Source organism: Pipra filicauda, unplaced genomic scaffold, assembly GCF_003945595.2.
Source record: "Pipra filicauda isolate LSUMZ 115617 unplaced genomic scaffold, ASM394559v2 scaffold80_size11013439_pilon, whole genome shotgun sequence".
Lineage (NCBI taxonomy): Eukaryota > Metazoa > Chordata > Aves > Passeriformes > Pipridae > Pipra > Pipra filicauda.
This window is the reverse complement of record NW_024104987.1, coordinates 6,417,247-6,431,218: the sequence shown is the minus strand read 5'-3', so window position 1 is coordinate 6,431,218 and position 13,972 is coordinate 6,417,247. Positions and strand designations below refer to the sequence as shown.

Sequence of the window (13,972 nt, the reverse complement as noted above, 5' to 3'; positions counted from 1 at the left end):
TAGAAACAGGAAGAATCTGTGCCTAAACCTGCAGGTGACAGCTGATATCTCATTGAGATCTCTTCTTTACAACTCCCTTTAGAGCAATCTGATGTTGTTGATTGCACTGGAAATAAACTAATCTTTACTGAGAAGTTTATTAAGAGAAATTCAGTCTCCTGTTCCCTCCTTCCAGATCAGCAGATGGCCCTAAGCCAGAGGAACAGACCATGCTTCCAAGAGCCATCTGCACCTGTCCGATTGCTGTTTGACTGCCTGGGCCTGACATTGCTGATTATATCTGCCCATTATTTCCTCTGACTGCAGAGACGGTTCTGCTGGGTCAGATGATCAGACTTGGCAAACAACAGCCAGAAAAAGTGAAAAACAACCCAGAGGGATGGGGTGTTTTAGACTCACCTGAAGCTGAGATAACCAACCCAACCTGACACAGACCATTGTGTAACCAGACCACTCATTGGCCTCATGCACTGGAAGACAATCAATAGCACAAAAATAAATGATATCATGAGCCCTGGTGTCTGGATCGGATAATTGACAAGTGGTGCAGCCAACATTGTAGTTCAACATAATGCACACAGTCCACAACAAGTAGGGCCAGGAAGATGAGAGCAGCAAACCTCAGGGTGGCTTCAACAAAGCCAGGGCAACTCTGTTCTCTTAAACACATCAAGACCGTGTTAAAACTCTCATGGATGTCAGCACAATCCTTTCTATGGGTCACACAGACCCCAGAGACCCAGGTCTGCTGCATGTACTGTGCAGCTCTGACCAGGGCACCCAGGCTGTGCTGGTACTCAGAAAAATCTCTCCCATAAGATGGGATGAACTTAACCCCCAGGGAAGAAGAGAGTAACCCCCCGAAAGGCCCATCAGGTCTGAGGCTCCAGACCTGCTTATCCCTGGATGGAAATTTCTGGCAGGTCCCTGCTGCAGGAGAGGTTCTGGGGCTCAGAGAGCATCCTCTGACCCTTCTTAGCTCCAGTAACATTTGTTTCCTTTTCTGAGTCACAAAGGAGAGCGGGGAGGAGCTGCTGCCGGGCGAGAAGCGCCTCACAGAGCCAAGCTGTCCAGTCCCTCTGCAGGCACTGGCATTGCACCAGAGACACACTTGGCCCTGCAGGTTTAATCGAACTCAGGAGGAAGACAGTTCTCCTATCTATCATGATATCATCAAGTGTAATACAGCCTAATGAGACGACATAGATTGCTGGCAAAGACAGGCAGCAGCACAGCCTGGCGCTGCTCCAAGGGCTTTATCCCACTTTATGGCGCTGGAGGACCTGACCCATGGCAGATAAGTGCTATCAGCAGCTTTATCAGAGCCCAGCAGCCCGACACCTGCATCACCGCCTCCCCTCACACACCGAAGAATGCATTTCCCCCACCGTGCAGAGCAAACCATTTACTCTCCCAGCTTATCCCAGACCCTGGGAGCCAGTGAGCAGTTTGCAGCCCTGAGCAAGCTCTGACTAGCTGAAATCAATGCAGAGCAACGAAATGAGAGGAAATGACCTGCAAACGGCAGGAGTGATTCCAAATGAACCTGCAATTTAGCTCCATTGTTTGTTCTGTTTGCTGGTAGACTGTATCTCTGATAGCTTAATTACTTGTGTATTTGCTTTGAGAAATACAGGTCTAACAGAGGAAGATTTAAATCCAGCTCAGGAGTTTCTGCTTCACTGTACTTGCTTGCTCCTGCTGTTCTCTGCTGCCCAATCCCATTAACCTGCTGTAGTATCTCCCTGGACTCCCTGTACAACACTTTTTGAGGAGGATCAGCCCTGCTGAAGTCATTCCTTCCCCATGAGCTAAGGAAAAATCAGAATTTCACCCTCTGAATCCATACAGTATGAATTCTTAATTTCCTTGCAATAAGTAACCTCTGCTTTAGCCGTTTCTGGCTGAGTCCAGCCTCAGACACAGTCCAGAGTAAATCCTCCACGACCACAAAGTCTGTAAGTATTTTTTGCCACTTTTACTGGCTTTGCTAAATCAAGAGATCTGGGAATGATCTGAACTTATCTTGGTTATCTGAGATGGCATCGGAAGGGAGAGATCAGACAGTGCCTGCTCGATCAGCCAGCACTAAAGGAGCTACATTAGCAATTATCATCCTCAGCCTTATCTCCTAAGGACAATTTCACCAAACTTGCTGAATCTGCCCACGAAAGAACAGACTGACACTACCTGATTATTTTTCAAGGGCCCTGGATTAAATAACAGAATCAGGATTTGGAAATGTCATTGAAGAACAGAGCAGAGAGGACTCTGGAAAGGCTCAGTCGTGGTGGTGGGTAATACGGTGGGATGGGAGCTGAGGAAGACCTTACAGAATCACAGAATATTCTGGGTTGGAAGGGACCCACAAGTTGGTACTGGGCCCTCACTGATTGACTCGATTACTGCCTGTCCCAGGAGCTCTTTGAGTGACACGCTTTGCTCGCTGGCACGGCCACTGAGCCGCGCCCGAGTGCTCAATCCCGCCCCGCATGTGGCCGAGACGAAAAGACAAACTGATGTGCTCCTGTCAGGATGCATCAGTGGGATTCCTGAGAAGTGCTTCAGCAATGCTTCCTCTCCCACAGAATAGCCTCGCCTTGTGCTTCCCGGGCCACTTGCTGCCAAAAGGGAGAGGTCTTGGCTCGCAGGACCCTGACACAGCCCCCCAGAGGTGCTGGTGCAGAGTAGGGTGCCTTTCCCTGTCCTCTGCAGGTGGTTGTGTTAATTCATTCCCCCCGGGCTATGTGGAGCACCCCAGCACCCATGCACTCGCTGGAGGGTGTTGGGAGGGCTCTCTGCAGGGCTCTCCCCATTTTAGGCAACATGACTCCTCATCATGCTCTGCTGCACTGTTTTCTTCCTGGATTGCTCTACTCCCTCTCTGGTTTCATTTTAATTGGAATAAATATCACAGCCCTTCATGTGACAGACACTCCTGTGTCAGCACTCTGGGGTTTCTCACTCCTGCCTACTCCCATCTTGCTCTTCCCCTCCACGAGCATGTTCCCACGCTGCTGAGTTGGTTGGGGCTGAGGTGCAGAGCTGGAGCCATCTCCTTTGCAAACCCCCACCAACAGCCCCCGGCCAATGTCCTGCTCAGCCAGGGCCCCTTCATCCAGCAGCTGAGAGGAGAAATATCAGAGTAAAACTCCACATGGGAGTTGCAGTGTTGACACTGGGGGGCTGTAATCACTGCAGTATCCTCAGAGGCAAGAAGGAGACCTGCCTTCAGTCACTGAAATGGAGTCAGTGGGGTAACACAGTCCTGGGAACTGCTGTGATGGGGAGGAAGTGGCCCTGGTCTGTGCTGAGGGTCCAGCCCCTGCACTGGGCTGGGCAGCTGCTCATCCTGCCCAGAACCAAACATGGAACAGAGAACGGGAAGGGGAAATGACACCTCACATCTGATGGTGAAGTGACAGTGATGTGATGGAGATGATGCAGCATGGATGTGACTTGAAAAGTTTCCCAGGAACTCTACCAAAGTGGTTCTTTGAAAAAGTGCTTCTGGCTGCTTTCGGGTAACTGAGCTGTCCTCGAAATCCTCATGCAGTAAAGAATGTAGGCACCTTTTCTGTGCACATTCCATCTGGAGCCTCTACCTCTGAGCCGCTTCTCCCAATCCTCCTGCTCTGAGGGAAGGGTGGGAAGGACTCACCGTGCTTTGCCAAGCAGTGGCAGAGATGCATGCCCAAGGAAGACAAAGTGGCTGGAGCCCCAGCTGCACAGTCTTTGTGGGAAGTTTCTCAGCAGAAAGCTGGTTTGCCACCTCCAGCTACTTTTTTGAATTTGGTTCTTGCTGTTACTTGCAGAGTCTTGGCTCACAGCCAGAAAGATGGAAATGAAGGGGTTATTTCATGATCAAAAGGAAAACTCAGAGCTTGCTCTTGCCATGATGAGGGACAGAGAGGGAAGGGGATGCCAGAGGTTTGTGCTTTCTGCTCTTTCCAAGGGGCATATCGGAAGAAAGCCATCAGCAAGGCAGCTGCCAGGGAAGAGGCCTTGCTTTTTGTGTTTGGGTTTCTGAAACTTTTAGTGGAAGCATTTAAAACACTGTTGTCACTCAAAACCCCCAGGCTGTGCCGAAGAAGGTGGTTTAGGGAGGAAATGAGACATTTCTGCTTGAGAAAACAAACAAAAGCAGCCCAGCTCACACTGCTTGGGAGCCGGGGAATAGCAGTGCAGGGGGATGGTTGTCCATCATCTCGGTCTGTTATCCCAGTCCATCACAACTGGGAGAGCATTCTGTCAGTCCCATCCACAGGGGCAGACCTGCCTTCACTCTACCCCAGTCCCTGCACCCCTGTTCTGGCCTGGCCCCCCCGCAAAGCTCCCCAAAGTCCTTTGGGCTCTGCGTAGGGGAAGAGGCTGTGCTCCCCACTGGGATGGGCATTGCAGCAGAGGAAGCTGCTGCATTTTCACATTTTACTGGGAACCCAGTGACTATTTCAGAGGAAAAGCAGAGTCTCTCTCACGAAACACCCCAGGGTGAGTCATGGGCCCGGGTGAAGGGGAGGAAACAAGTAACTTAAAAAAAGACATCCAGGGTCATCTGTGGGTAAGCACTGCCCAAAGAAGGGACAGGAGAATAAGGCTTGGAAAACTCCCGGGACACCCAAGTGAATGTGGACCTGGCTCCATCCTGCAAGGTTCTTCATGACTAACCACGGGGAAAAATCCACTCTGGGAACAAGAAGCTGGAAAATGAGAATTTTCTTGGTTTGGATCCTTTTCCCAGGTGAGAGCCCAGAACACAGGTCAGGCAATTCCATCTCAGGGGTTCTGGCAGAGCTGTGGAGAGGTTGGGGCCAAGCCAGACCAGGAAACTCACCATGGTCATGGCAAGAGCCCAGCTGATCCCGACCTTTTCTTCTGGCAGTTACGGGGGGTGATCTCTGAGATGTGCTTCTACTGCTGTCATGTGAACCCTGGGAATAAGGCTTTTTGCTCTTTTAATAACACACAGATGGGGGCTCTTTTTTTCCTGACTGGGGACATCTCCTCTCAGCGCTGCTCCCTGGCACAGCGGGTGCACAGACACAGCCTCCCTCGGGGCTGGGTGCCCCCAAGAATCCTGGGCTCAGATCCTTCTTGGTTCCCCAAGGCAATGCCAGGACGTGTTTGCAGCACCTCTTTGTGTCCCCCACAGGTGTCTGGGCAGTGAAAGGCCCCAAGCAGGTGACAGCTGACCAAGGCAGCTTGCTGGCAGTGTCCTGCAGCTATGAGCCAGGCTATGAGCTCAATTCCAAGTACTGGTGCCGCCAGAGCTTCCTCTGGTTTTGCTGCACCGACATCATCCAAACCAGTGGCTCAGAGGTGATGGTGACACAGGGCAGGGTGTCCATCAGGGACAACCACACAGCACACTCGTTCACGGTGACACAGAGTGGAGTCACGCTGGGGGACGCAGGCCGGTACTCCTGCGGTGTGAAGAGGAAACTGTGGTTCAGCACATCCCACACCACCAGGGTGATGGTCTCTGCAGGTAAAACTGGGCTGGAAGCAAAGCTGGCAGTAACCTCCCTCTTCTTCCTCCCCCACAGTGCCCATGGCATTGCTGGATACCCCCATCTCCACCTGCTGCACCTCCGTGGCCGCAGTGTCAGGGCAGAGACCCCTGTGCAGGGAGCAGGACAGGGGATGTGTGGGGTGGGTCTCCACTTTGCTCTGACTCTGTTTCCTTCGCAGCTGCTTCAACCACAACTGAAGGCAGCGATGTGGGCTCCAGTGGCCGTGGGGAGCCTCCAGTGCTGTGAGTAAGAGCTTGGGATCTGGGCAAGCCCCCAGCAGCATCCCCTGGCCAAAACCATATTTTTCCCTGCATGCATCTCCCAGCTGTGTGTCCCTCCATTGCAGCAGCTCCAAGGAGCATCCCAGGGGCAAGCAGGGCAGCTGGCAGACATGCCAGTGTCCCAGTCCTCATCCTCATTGCACAGACCCTACACAGGCTCTAGCATAATCTCCTTTCTCCATACAGGTACCAGCTCAGTGTCACCCACCTGCTGCTCCTCCTCAGCTTGAAATTTCTCATAGCCTTGGCCCTGGTGTGTGGGGCAGCCTGGATGAGGAGCCGGCGTAGGAGCCACAACCAGGAAAACCAACAGCTCTTTGAGGCCTCCAGCAGCACCAGGACACCAGGCTGCCCACCTCCTCTCCCAGCCACCTTGGAGCCACAGGGATGCCCTCCTGTCCCCTCTCCTCCCACCCTGCTGGGGCCGTGCCACCCATCACGGCTGCCCTGTGCCAGGAGGTGCTTGGCTCCCGGTGATTCTTCCCTCCTGTGAAGCCCTGGCCCCTCCTGGCAGCCCCAGCACCAGAGAGAGGGGAGTTTGGAGTGCAGGGAGCCTGTGTCTGCTGGGCTGCAGCTGCCAAACAAAGACAATTTTGCAATAAAGCCTTGGTATCCTGCAGGTGCCTGTCTGCCTGTCTGTCTGTCCACATGCTCCCTCCTTCAGCTGCCAGTGCGGCCCGGGGTGCCCGTGGCTGTCAGTGCTGATGCACACACTGTGTGGGGACACACTGCATTGTGGTTGGGGGAGATACGGGATCACAGGGGCAATGCTGGCACCTGATCCACCATCACCCAGCTAAGCCCTGGCACAAGGAGAGGAGCCCTCAGCCCCCAGAGCCTCAGCCTTGCCAACTCTGTCTGATGCCACCAAATGCCCATCTCCAGCTGAGCAAGAGCTGGGAACGAGTGTCCTTCCACAACTGTCCCCACCACTACAGCACCTGCAGGGGATGGGACACAGGGGGAAGCCTGAGAGGACCTAATCAGGGCATAGGATCCTAAGCCACAGAGGGACTGTGCTGGGGGGACATGAACTGTCTGGGGGGACGTGCTGGCAAGGGCAGTGGGGACAAGCGCCCATCTCCAGCTGTACTGGGGCAGGAGGCGGGGACTCCTCGTATGCATTCCCACGGGAAGGACAGGGTGGCCATGCAGGAGCACTGCCCCAGCCTGGAGACTTATATGGGGCTCAGGGGGTCCCTGTGCAGTGCTGAGCCATCCCTTGAGAGGCAGGTCCCCCACCAGGTGCTGTGCCTGGTGAGAGAGGCTGGGCAGTGTGGCGGTAAGAGGCAGAACTGTGTCCTGCCATGGGGGCACAACAAGTGATCTCAGTGACCAGGCAAGGCAGGAAGGCAGCTGACAGGAAACCCCACACTTTTGCTGAACGCCCAGCAGTAACTGAGTTGGTATCCCAGGCAGAAGAGGAAGCGAAGCCCTAGAGACGCAACATAGAAGGAGCAGTAGGGCTGCCCCAGCTGTGGCCCAGGCTACCCTGTCCATGTGGCTCCTGCTGTTGCTTGTCTGGCTGCTGCTGCCAGGTAGGGCTGAGGGGATCCCTGGGGCCAGAGACTCACACTGGATCATCCGATGGGGATGGGGCGGGAGGTGTCAGTGCGGTGGCAGCACTGCCACGGCTCCGTTTGTCTCCACAGGCTGTGGGGTGGTGGGCTGGCACAGAACTGTGCAGGGATTCGTGGGGGAGTCCCTCTCAGTTACCTACAAGTACCGGCCCGGCCAGGAGATGAACCCGAAGTTCTGGTGCAACCCGGGAACATTTTATACCTGTGCTAAGGACATCATCATCACTTCGGAGTCACAGCCCGTGGTGCGGAAGGGCCGATTCTCCATCCGGGATAACCGCACACACCTGGTGTTCACAGTGACTGTGGAGGATCTGACAGAGGAGGATGCGGGAATCTACCTCTGTGGGGTGCGAACGGGAAGGCTCCAGTTTGATCGGGGTGATGAAGTGGAGGTGATCGTGTTGCCAGGTCAGTCCCTGCACAATTCCACCCCAGCAACAGTGACCACAGCGCTGGGGGGCCGGGGACAGACTACGGGAGGAGGTGTCACCCTGAGCGAGGGGAGATGGAGAGGGACAAAGTGCCCTCCTGGCACCCGCTGCATCCGTCGCTCCTTCACACCTGCAACTCCGACGCTCCAGCCGGACGCTCCGCAGGGAACCCGTGGCTCCTTCCGCTACTTCCCGGTGCTGGCCGGGCTGCAGCTGCTGGCGCTGCTGGCCATGAGCGCGGCCGTGCTCTGGGTCAGCCTGCGGGGCTGAGCCCCCGCCGGGACCCCTCGGCCGCGGCCGATGCCTCCCGGCCCCGGGCCGCCCCGGCCCCGACGGCGTGGGCAGGGAGGGCAGCACCGGGGCCCCGCCGCGCCCTTCCTGCTGCCGCCAACTCCAATAAAGCTTCCCCGCCACCGCCCTGCGCTCCCGACTTGTCTCTCCGGCAGCCCCGACGGTCAGGCAGCCCCGAGGGTCCCCGCGCTCCGCCCCGACAGGGCGGCCCCGGGGGCGGGCGGGGCTCCCTGCCGAGGAACCAGGGTGCCAAGCTCCGCCGTCCCGTAGCAGCCATGCAGCTCCTGCCTCTGCTCGCCTGGGCTCTGCTGCCAGGTAAGGTCTCGCCGGAGGCCCCCACTCCCGGAGTGGCCCGTGGGGGCGGCCGCGACGGGCGGGAGGTGTCGGTGCGGTGGCAGCACTTCCGCGGCTCCGTTTGTCTCCTCAGGCTATGGGGCGATGGGCTGGCGCAGAACTGTGCAGGGATTCGTGGGGGAGTCCCTCTCAGTTACCTACAAGTACCGGCCCGGCCAGGAGATGAACCCGAAGTTCTGGTGCAACCCGGGAACATTTTATACCTGTGCTAAGGACATCATCATCACTTCGGAGTCACAGCCCGTGGTGCGGAAGGGCCGATTCTCCATCCGGGATAACCGCACACACCTGGTGTTCACAGTGACTGTGGAGGATCTGACAGAGGAGGATGCGGGAATCTACTTCTGTGGGGTGCGAACGGGAAGGCTCCAATTTGATCGGGGTGATGAAGTGGAGGTGATTGTGTTGCCAGGTCAGTACTTGTTGGTCCCCCAGGTCCAGCCCTGATGTGTCCCCCTCCAAGTACTGGGAGCAAGGGTTGCAGTAGGGGCAGCCTGCAGGTGGTAGGTGCCCAATGTCACCACAGTGCAGCAGGTGCCACCATCACCCACTCCCTGTGCCCAGATCTCCCCACAGCTCCTTCTCAGTGCTCCAGGATCAGCCATTGGTGGGATGCACCTACCTGCTCTCTGTGTCTCATTTTCCCTCTCATCAGATCTTGCTGTCCTTGTCTGTGCTGTCCTTGCCTTATTGCATCACACTGGGGAATTCCTCACCCCCCTGTGCTGCCTTGTTTCCCACTTGGGACAAGCAGAGCCTCTGGGCACCAGGCCCTGGGCTTTGGGAACATCCCTCTCCATTGCCTTGCTAGGGATCAGCCCCCATGGCAGGACACATATATGGGTTTGTTGTGTTAGTACTGAACGAGTCATGGGGTACCCAGACCCCCTTCCTGCAGGATGAACTCTGTTTTGTGCATGTTTTGAGGGGGACCAGGACTGTGAAAAGCCTCCTGGGCAGTGGTAGGATCTTACAGCCTTCCCACCTCAAGGGGTGTCCTTCAGCTACTCCTTGGGTGACAGTAAGTGGGTCACTTCTGACTCGCTGAAAGACCCACAGCATTTTTCCCCCCCAGAGACAGATCAAACAAGCCTCTCCTCTTTTCATTACAGCCACCCCACCATCAACCTCCACCACAAACAAGCACACCGATCTCACTAGCTCTGTAACAGGCCCCACACAGACAACTTCCCAAGGGGGAACTGTGCACATGACGTCAAATCCGTCCAGCAACCAAAGGTGAGTAGCAGCTCCTGCCTACAGCAGCCACTTCCCTCAACAAGATTTGTTTGGTGCAGCTGGAGCCCTGCAACCCTCAGACTCTTCACAGCTCCCTTAAGGATCCAGGCATCCTGCTTGTACCTTTAGAGACCACTCCACCTGGAAAAATTCTTCCCTAAGAGGGTAGTGAGACACTTGCACAGATTGCCCAGAGAAGTTGTGGGTGCTCCACCCCTGGAAGTGTTCCAGGCCAGGCTGGATGGGGCTCAGAACAACCTGGTCTGGTGGAAGGTGTCCCTGCCCATGGCAGGAGATTAGAACTAGGTAATCTTAAAAGAATTCTATGATTCTATGACAATAATTCCAGTGTCTCTGGTCACATGGCCCCAGAAAAGCCCTGCTTCTCTCCCGTCCATCTTGCAGCTTAAGCAAGCCATGAGCTGTTGCCACAGGAGAAGTGGTTTCTGCCTGACCCCACTTCCTTCCCCAAAACTCAGAGGCAGTGTTTGCTATTGGGAAACCAAATGCAGGCCAGTGTCCTGTTCTGCTTTGTAGTCACACACAGCCCAGCAGAGATAGTGGACAAAGCATTAAACAGGAGTTGTAGAGCTTCCCTCATTCTCTCCTGCCTCTGGGAGGTGATGCCTCAGCAGGCAAAGCTGAGGCTCCCCATTAGCATGCTCCAGGGATAGCTGGCACACCAACTTTGCCTGCTTACCCATTAAAAACAAGGTCAACAAATAGTGGAGCTAAACCAGAGCAACACTAGGTCCAGGAACCCATCCTTAAACCAGTGAAGACTCAGCAGCTCTCAGACCTCAGTGTCAGTTTGCTTCTGCAGTTTTTGGTTTGCTTTGCTCCGTGCTCAGCTGGCAGCCTGACTGCCCCACACCTGCTGTCCTTCCTCCCAGGGAAAGCCCCGTCACCCACAGCCACTTCCCGCAACCCTGCTCTATGCTGGTTCCTCTTGAGAAGTGTGGGAACAGAAACTCCTGTTTTCTTGCAGATTGAACGTGGTTGAGCACATCCTCACTCCGGGCATCGTAGTAGTTCTTCTTTTGCTTGCTGTGGCTGCTGCTGTTCTGGTAATACTGTCCAGGAAGAGGAAAAAGGGTGAGAGAAGCTGCCACTGCCACACACACCCTATTTCTGCTCCAGAACCTGCCTTTGCTTTATTTATTTTTTCCTCTATATTTTTTTTCTCCCCCATTCCCTCCCTGATCCATCCAATTCCTTGATCCCTCACTGAGACCTCCACCAAGGAGGACTCCTTGCCCTGAGGGAACGGTGGGACCATCCCACAGGTCTCATCCCCATGGGAGCAGGGAATGGCAGCCCTTGGGGTGGGTGCTGCTTGGCACAGCACCTACTTGTGTTTGTCTGGGCACCATCAGCTTCCCCAGATGGGCTCACTTGTTTGGGCCAGGCTTGCACTAAGCTTGACACAGTTTAAGGCCAGAGTGAAGGATGTGGGGGGGACAGGAGAGGACGTTGCCAGCTGGCAGGTGGGGTCTGGTTTTATTTGAAGAACTGCTCCAGTTTGGATGGCTCACAGGATAACAGGTTCCTTTCCTGCTTTACGGTGAGATTCGCAGTGGCAGTGCAGTTTCTTAATTAATTTCTTTTCCTCTGTTTTCACTCATGTCTAACCACATCCGTGCTCCATCCAGCCCTCTCCAGAGCAGCCATAGAGATGGACAGGACTCGCAGTGTTTCTCATACAGTAAGGAAAACCTCATGAGGTCTTGGGATGCCATGTCCCAAGTTCTCATGGAGAGGGGAAGCGTTACACCCTGAGCTGCCAGAGCCTCTACTGTCAGCCTGGCTCATGGTGCTTTAGGCTGGGAGGGATCCTTTGGGCACTGCTCGCCAACAGAAAGACACAAACAGGGCTTTTATGTGACTATCACAGAGTATTCCCGGGAAGAGAATTTAGGATTGGGATAAAAGGTTTGCCCCCAGGCCCCTCCAAGCATGGGAGCTGCTCCTCTGAGTAAAACAGGCTTGGGAAACAGGCAAAGCACACCTGAGGCAGCAGTGGAGCAGCTGCTCTTTGCTCACTGCTTGGAGAGCGTTTTCTGATTTTATCTGCCAGATTTTGAGGAGAGGCTGGTGTCACTAACTAGAATTCCCCTGGGGAATGTTGAACCAGCCCTTGCTTCAGGTTTTATTTCCACCCAGTGCTCCTGCAGCCATCAGTCTCAGCACCCATCAGGACAGGCAGCAGGGCAGGAGGTGCTCCCACCCCTGTGGATGCAGGCGGCAGCAGGTTAAGAGCTCATCCCTCTCCATCAGGGAGCAGATGCCTTGAATTATGCAGACATTAACCACCACATGGGCACAGCCGAGAGCCAGCTGTACAGCAACGCCAAGGCTTTCCGGAGCCTGCAAAACTCCACAATCGAGTACATGGAAGTCAGGCACAGTGCTAAGGTAGGAGAATGCAGAGCAGTGCCGGGCTGGAGGTGGTGGGGGGAAAGCTGGGGCGGGTGGGTGATGGCGTGGGCAGTGGGATAGGCTGGGTGGGGAGGGAGGGGGCTGCAAAGGGGCTCACCAAACTGGAGAGCAAGTGACCCTGGATAATGTGGGTTCCCTCTCCAGTCCCCATGGCTGCTCCTGGGTGCTTAAAGCAGCCGAGAGAGGTTCCAGCAGACAGTGTTTCCCTGGAGCAGCCCCACAAAGGATGTTTTTTGTTTATCCCCCTCCTTTCCCAGCCTGTGGAAGAGGAATCAGAGGCAATATATGCCAGAGTGCAGAAGCGTGTGCCGCAGCAGGAGCAGATCTACAGCAACATGCCACCAGCTCCACGGCCCAGTGAGGAGCCTGAGAGCAGAGCTGGGGGAGTGTGAGCCAGCACCCAGCCCCATGGGCTGCTTCTGCTGCCAGGAGTGCCACTGGGACCTGCATGGAGGGGATTGCATTGGCATTGCACTCAGGCAGGAGCTGGCTGGACAGTGGAGCTGCTGCTCTTCAAGGCTCGGATGTTTCCTTGGAGCAACACTGAGAGGAGACATGGAGCGGGATGAGGATAAAATCATCCCTTTGCATTTGGAGTCCTCATCCATACATTAGTGGTGCTGGGAATGAAAATTTTCCCCCTGAAGTGAGGCAGTCCAGGCCAGTGACCTGCCAGGCAGGGTGTCGGGGAGCTGGGAGGGGGAGGCAAGGCTGAGGGTTGCGGGTGGGCTGGCTCCCTGAACCCACCACCTGTCCCACTTGCCCTTCTGCATTGTTCTTGGGGGGTGAAGCTTCCAAACCCACGGATCTCCTCAGAGTGACTTTTTTCATGCTGATGGCAGCTGGCAGCTCCTGGGAAGCAGGACAGTGGGAAATGTTATATCCAAGTGCATTTGCACAGGGTGCTTGGGTGGAGGATGTGGGGTATTAAGGTCTTGGTGAAGAAATGGCCTCTCCCCAAACACCACACTTGCACAGCCCCCAGGGAGGTTTCCTCCTGCTCTCTCCCACCACCTCTGACCTGGGAGCACACACAGGGGCTGTAAATATCACCCTGCTCATCTCTGCTTTGCTGATAGCTTTTTTTTTCTGGCACCCACTAAATACCTTCTTCTGTGTCAAATGTTGCTGCTTTATCAGCGACAGCAAGTGAGAATCTGATGGCATCGACCATGGTGTGTGTGGCTGTGTTTGTACAGCAGGTTTCCACCTCCTAAAGGGTTTATTGCAGAGTGTCACCCTGAAAGCAGGTCCAGCCCCTAGCTCGTGTTCAGATGGGCTCCAGCAGTGTGAGAACTCAGATCTTTGAGGTGAGGACTCTTGGGGCTCCAGTACAAACCTGCAGCTCCCACCCATGCTGCAGCATTGCTCCTTGCTGGGACATCCCACAGGGTCTTGCCCCTGCATGCCAGTGCCCTTCTCAGTGCATGAACTCCTGCTCAGCACCAGGCAATTCACCCGTCAGGACAACCCACTCCCACAAAAAATGGATCTGGGCACCTATTTGTGGTGGGTTGGGAGCAGAATACCTGAGCTCTTCCACACACACTGTCCCATGCAAGTGGTTTTGCATGGAGAGATGATTTTTCCCTTGCCATGGGAATTTGGGTGCTGTAACTCTGTGCAACTAGGCTGGTTTCAGGGCAGGGATGCTGATTTACACTGCAACCAGGACGAGGGTGAGGCAGGAGCTTCTCGTCCTCTACAACTACCTGAAAGGAGGTTGTAGCCAGGTAGGGATTGGTCTCCCAAGTAACAAGCAACAGGAGAAGAAACTGCCTCAAGTTGTGCCTGTGGAGGTTTAGCTTGGATATTAGGGAAAATTTTTTTACCAAAAGGGC

The 13,972-nt window shown here is 55.0% G+C and overlaps 2 protein-coding genes across 2 annotated transcripts; both read left to right on the top strand.

Moving 5' to 3' along the window:
* The first annotated feature begins 4,498 nt into the window (after positions 1–4,498).
* LOC114003025 lies at positions 4,499–8,078 on the top strand. Its single transcript, XM_039390291.1, has 5 exons — positions 4,499–4,526; positions 5,153–5,488; positions 5,692–5,755; positions 5,981–6,078; positions 7,447–8,078. Exons 1-5 carry the CDS (start codon positions 4,499–4,501, stop codon positions 8,076–8,078), a joined length of 1,158 nt encoding a protein of 385 aa, XP_039246225.1.
* A 25-nt stretch (positions 8,079–8,103) lies between these two features.
* LOC114003132 (CMRF35-like molecule 8) lies at positions 8,104–13,287 on the top strand. The gene is made up of 7 exons (XM_027749792.2): positions 8,104–8,414; positions 8,527–8,865; positions 9,566–9,692; positions 10,681–10,787; positions 11,345–11,397; positions 11,970–12,107; positions 12,389–13,287. Exons 1-7 carry the CDS (start codon positions 8,375–8,377, stop codon positions 12,521–12,523), a joined length of 939 nt encoding a protein of 312 aa, XP_027605593.1. The 5' UTR covers positions 8,104–8,374; the 3' UTR covers positions 12,524–13,287.
* Positions 13,288–13,972: the final 685 nt, after the last annotated feature.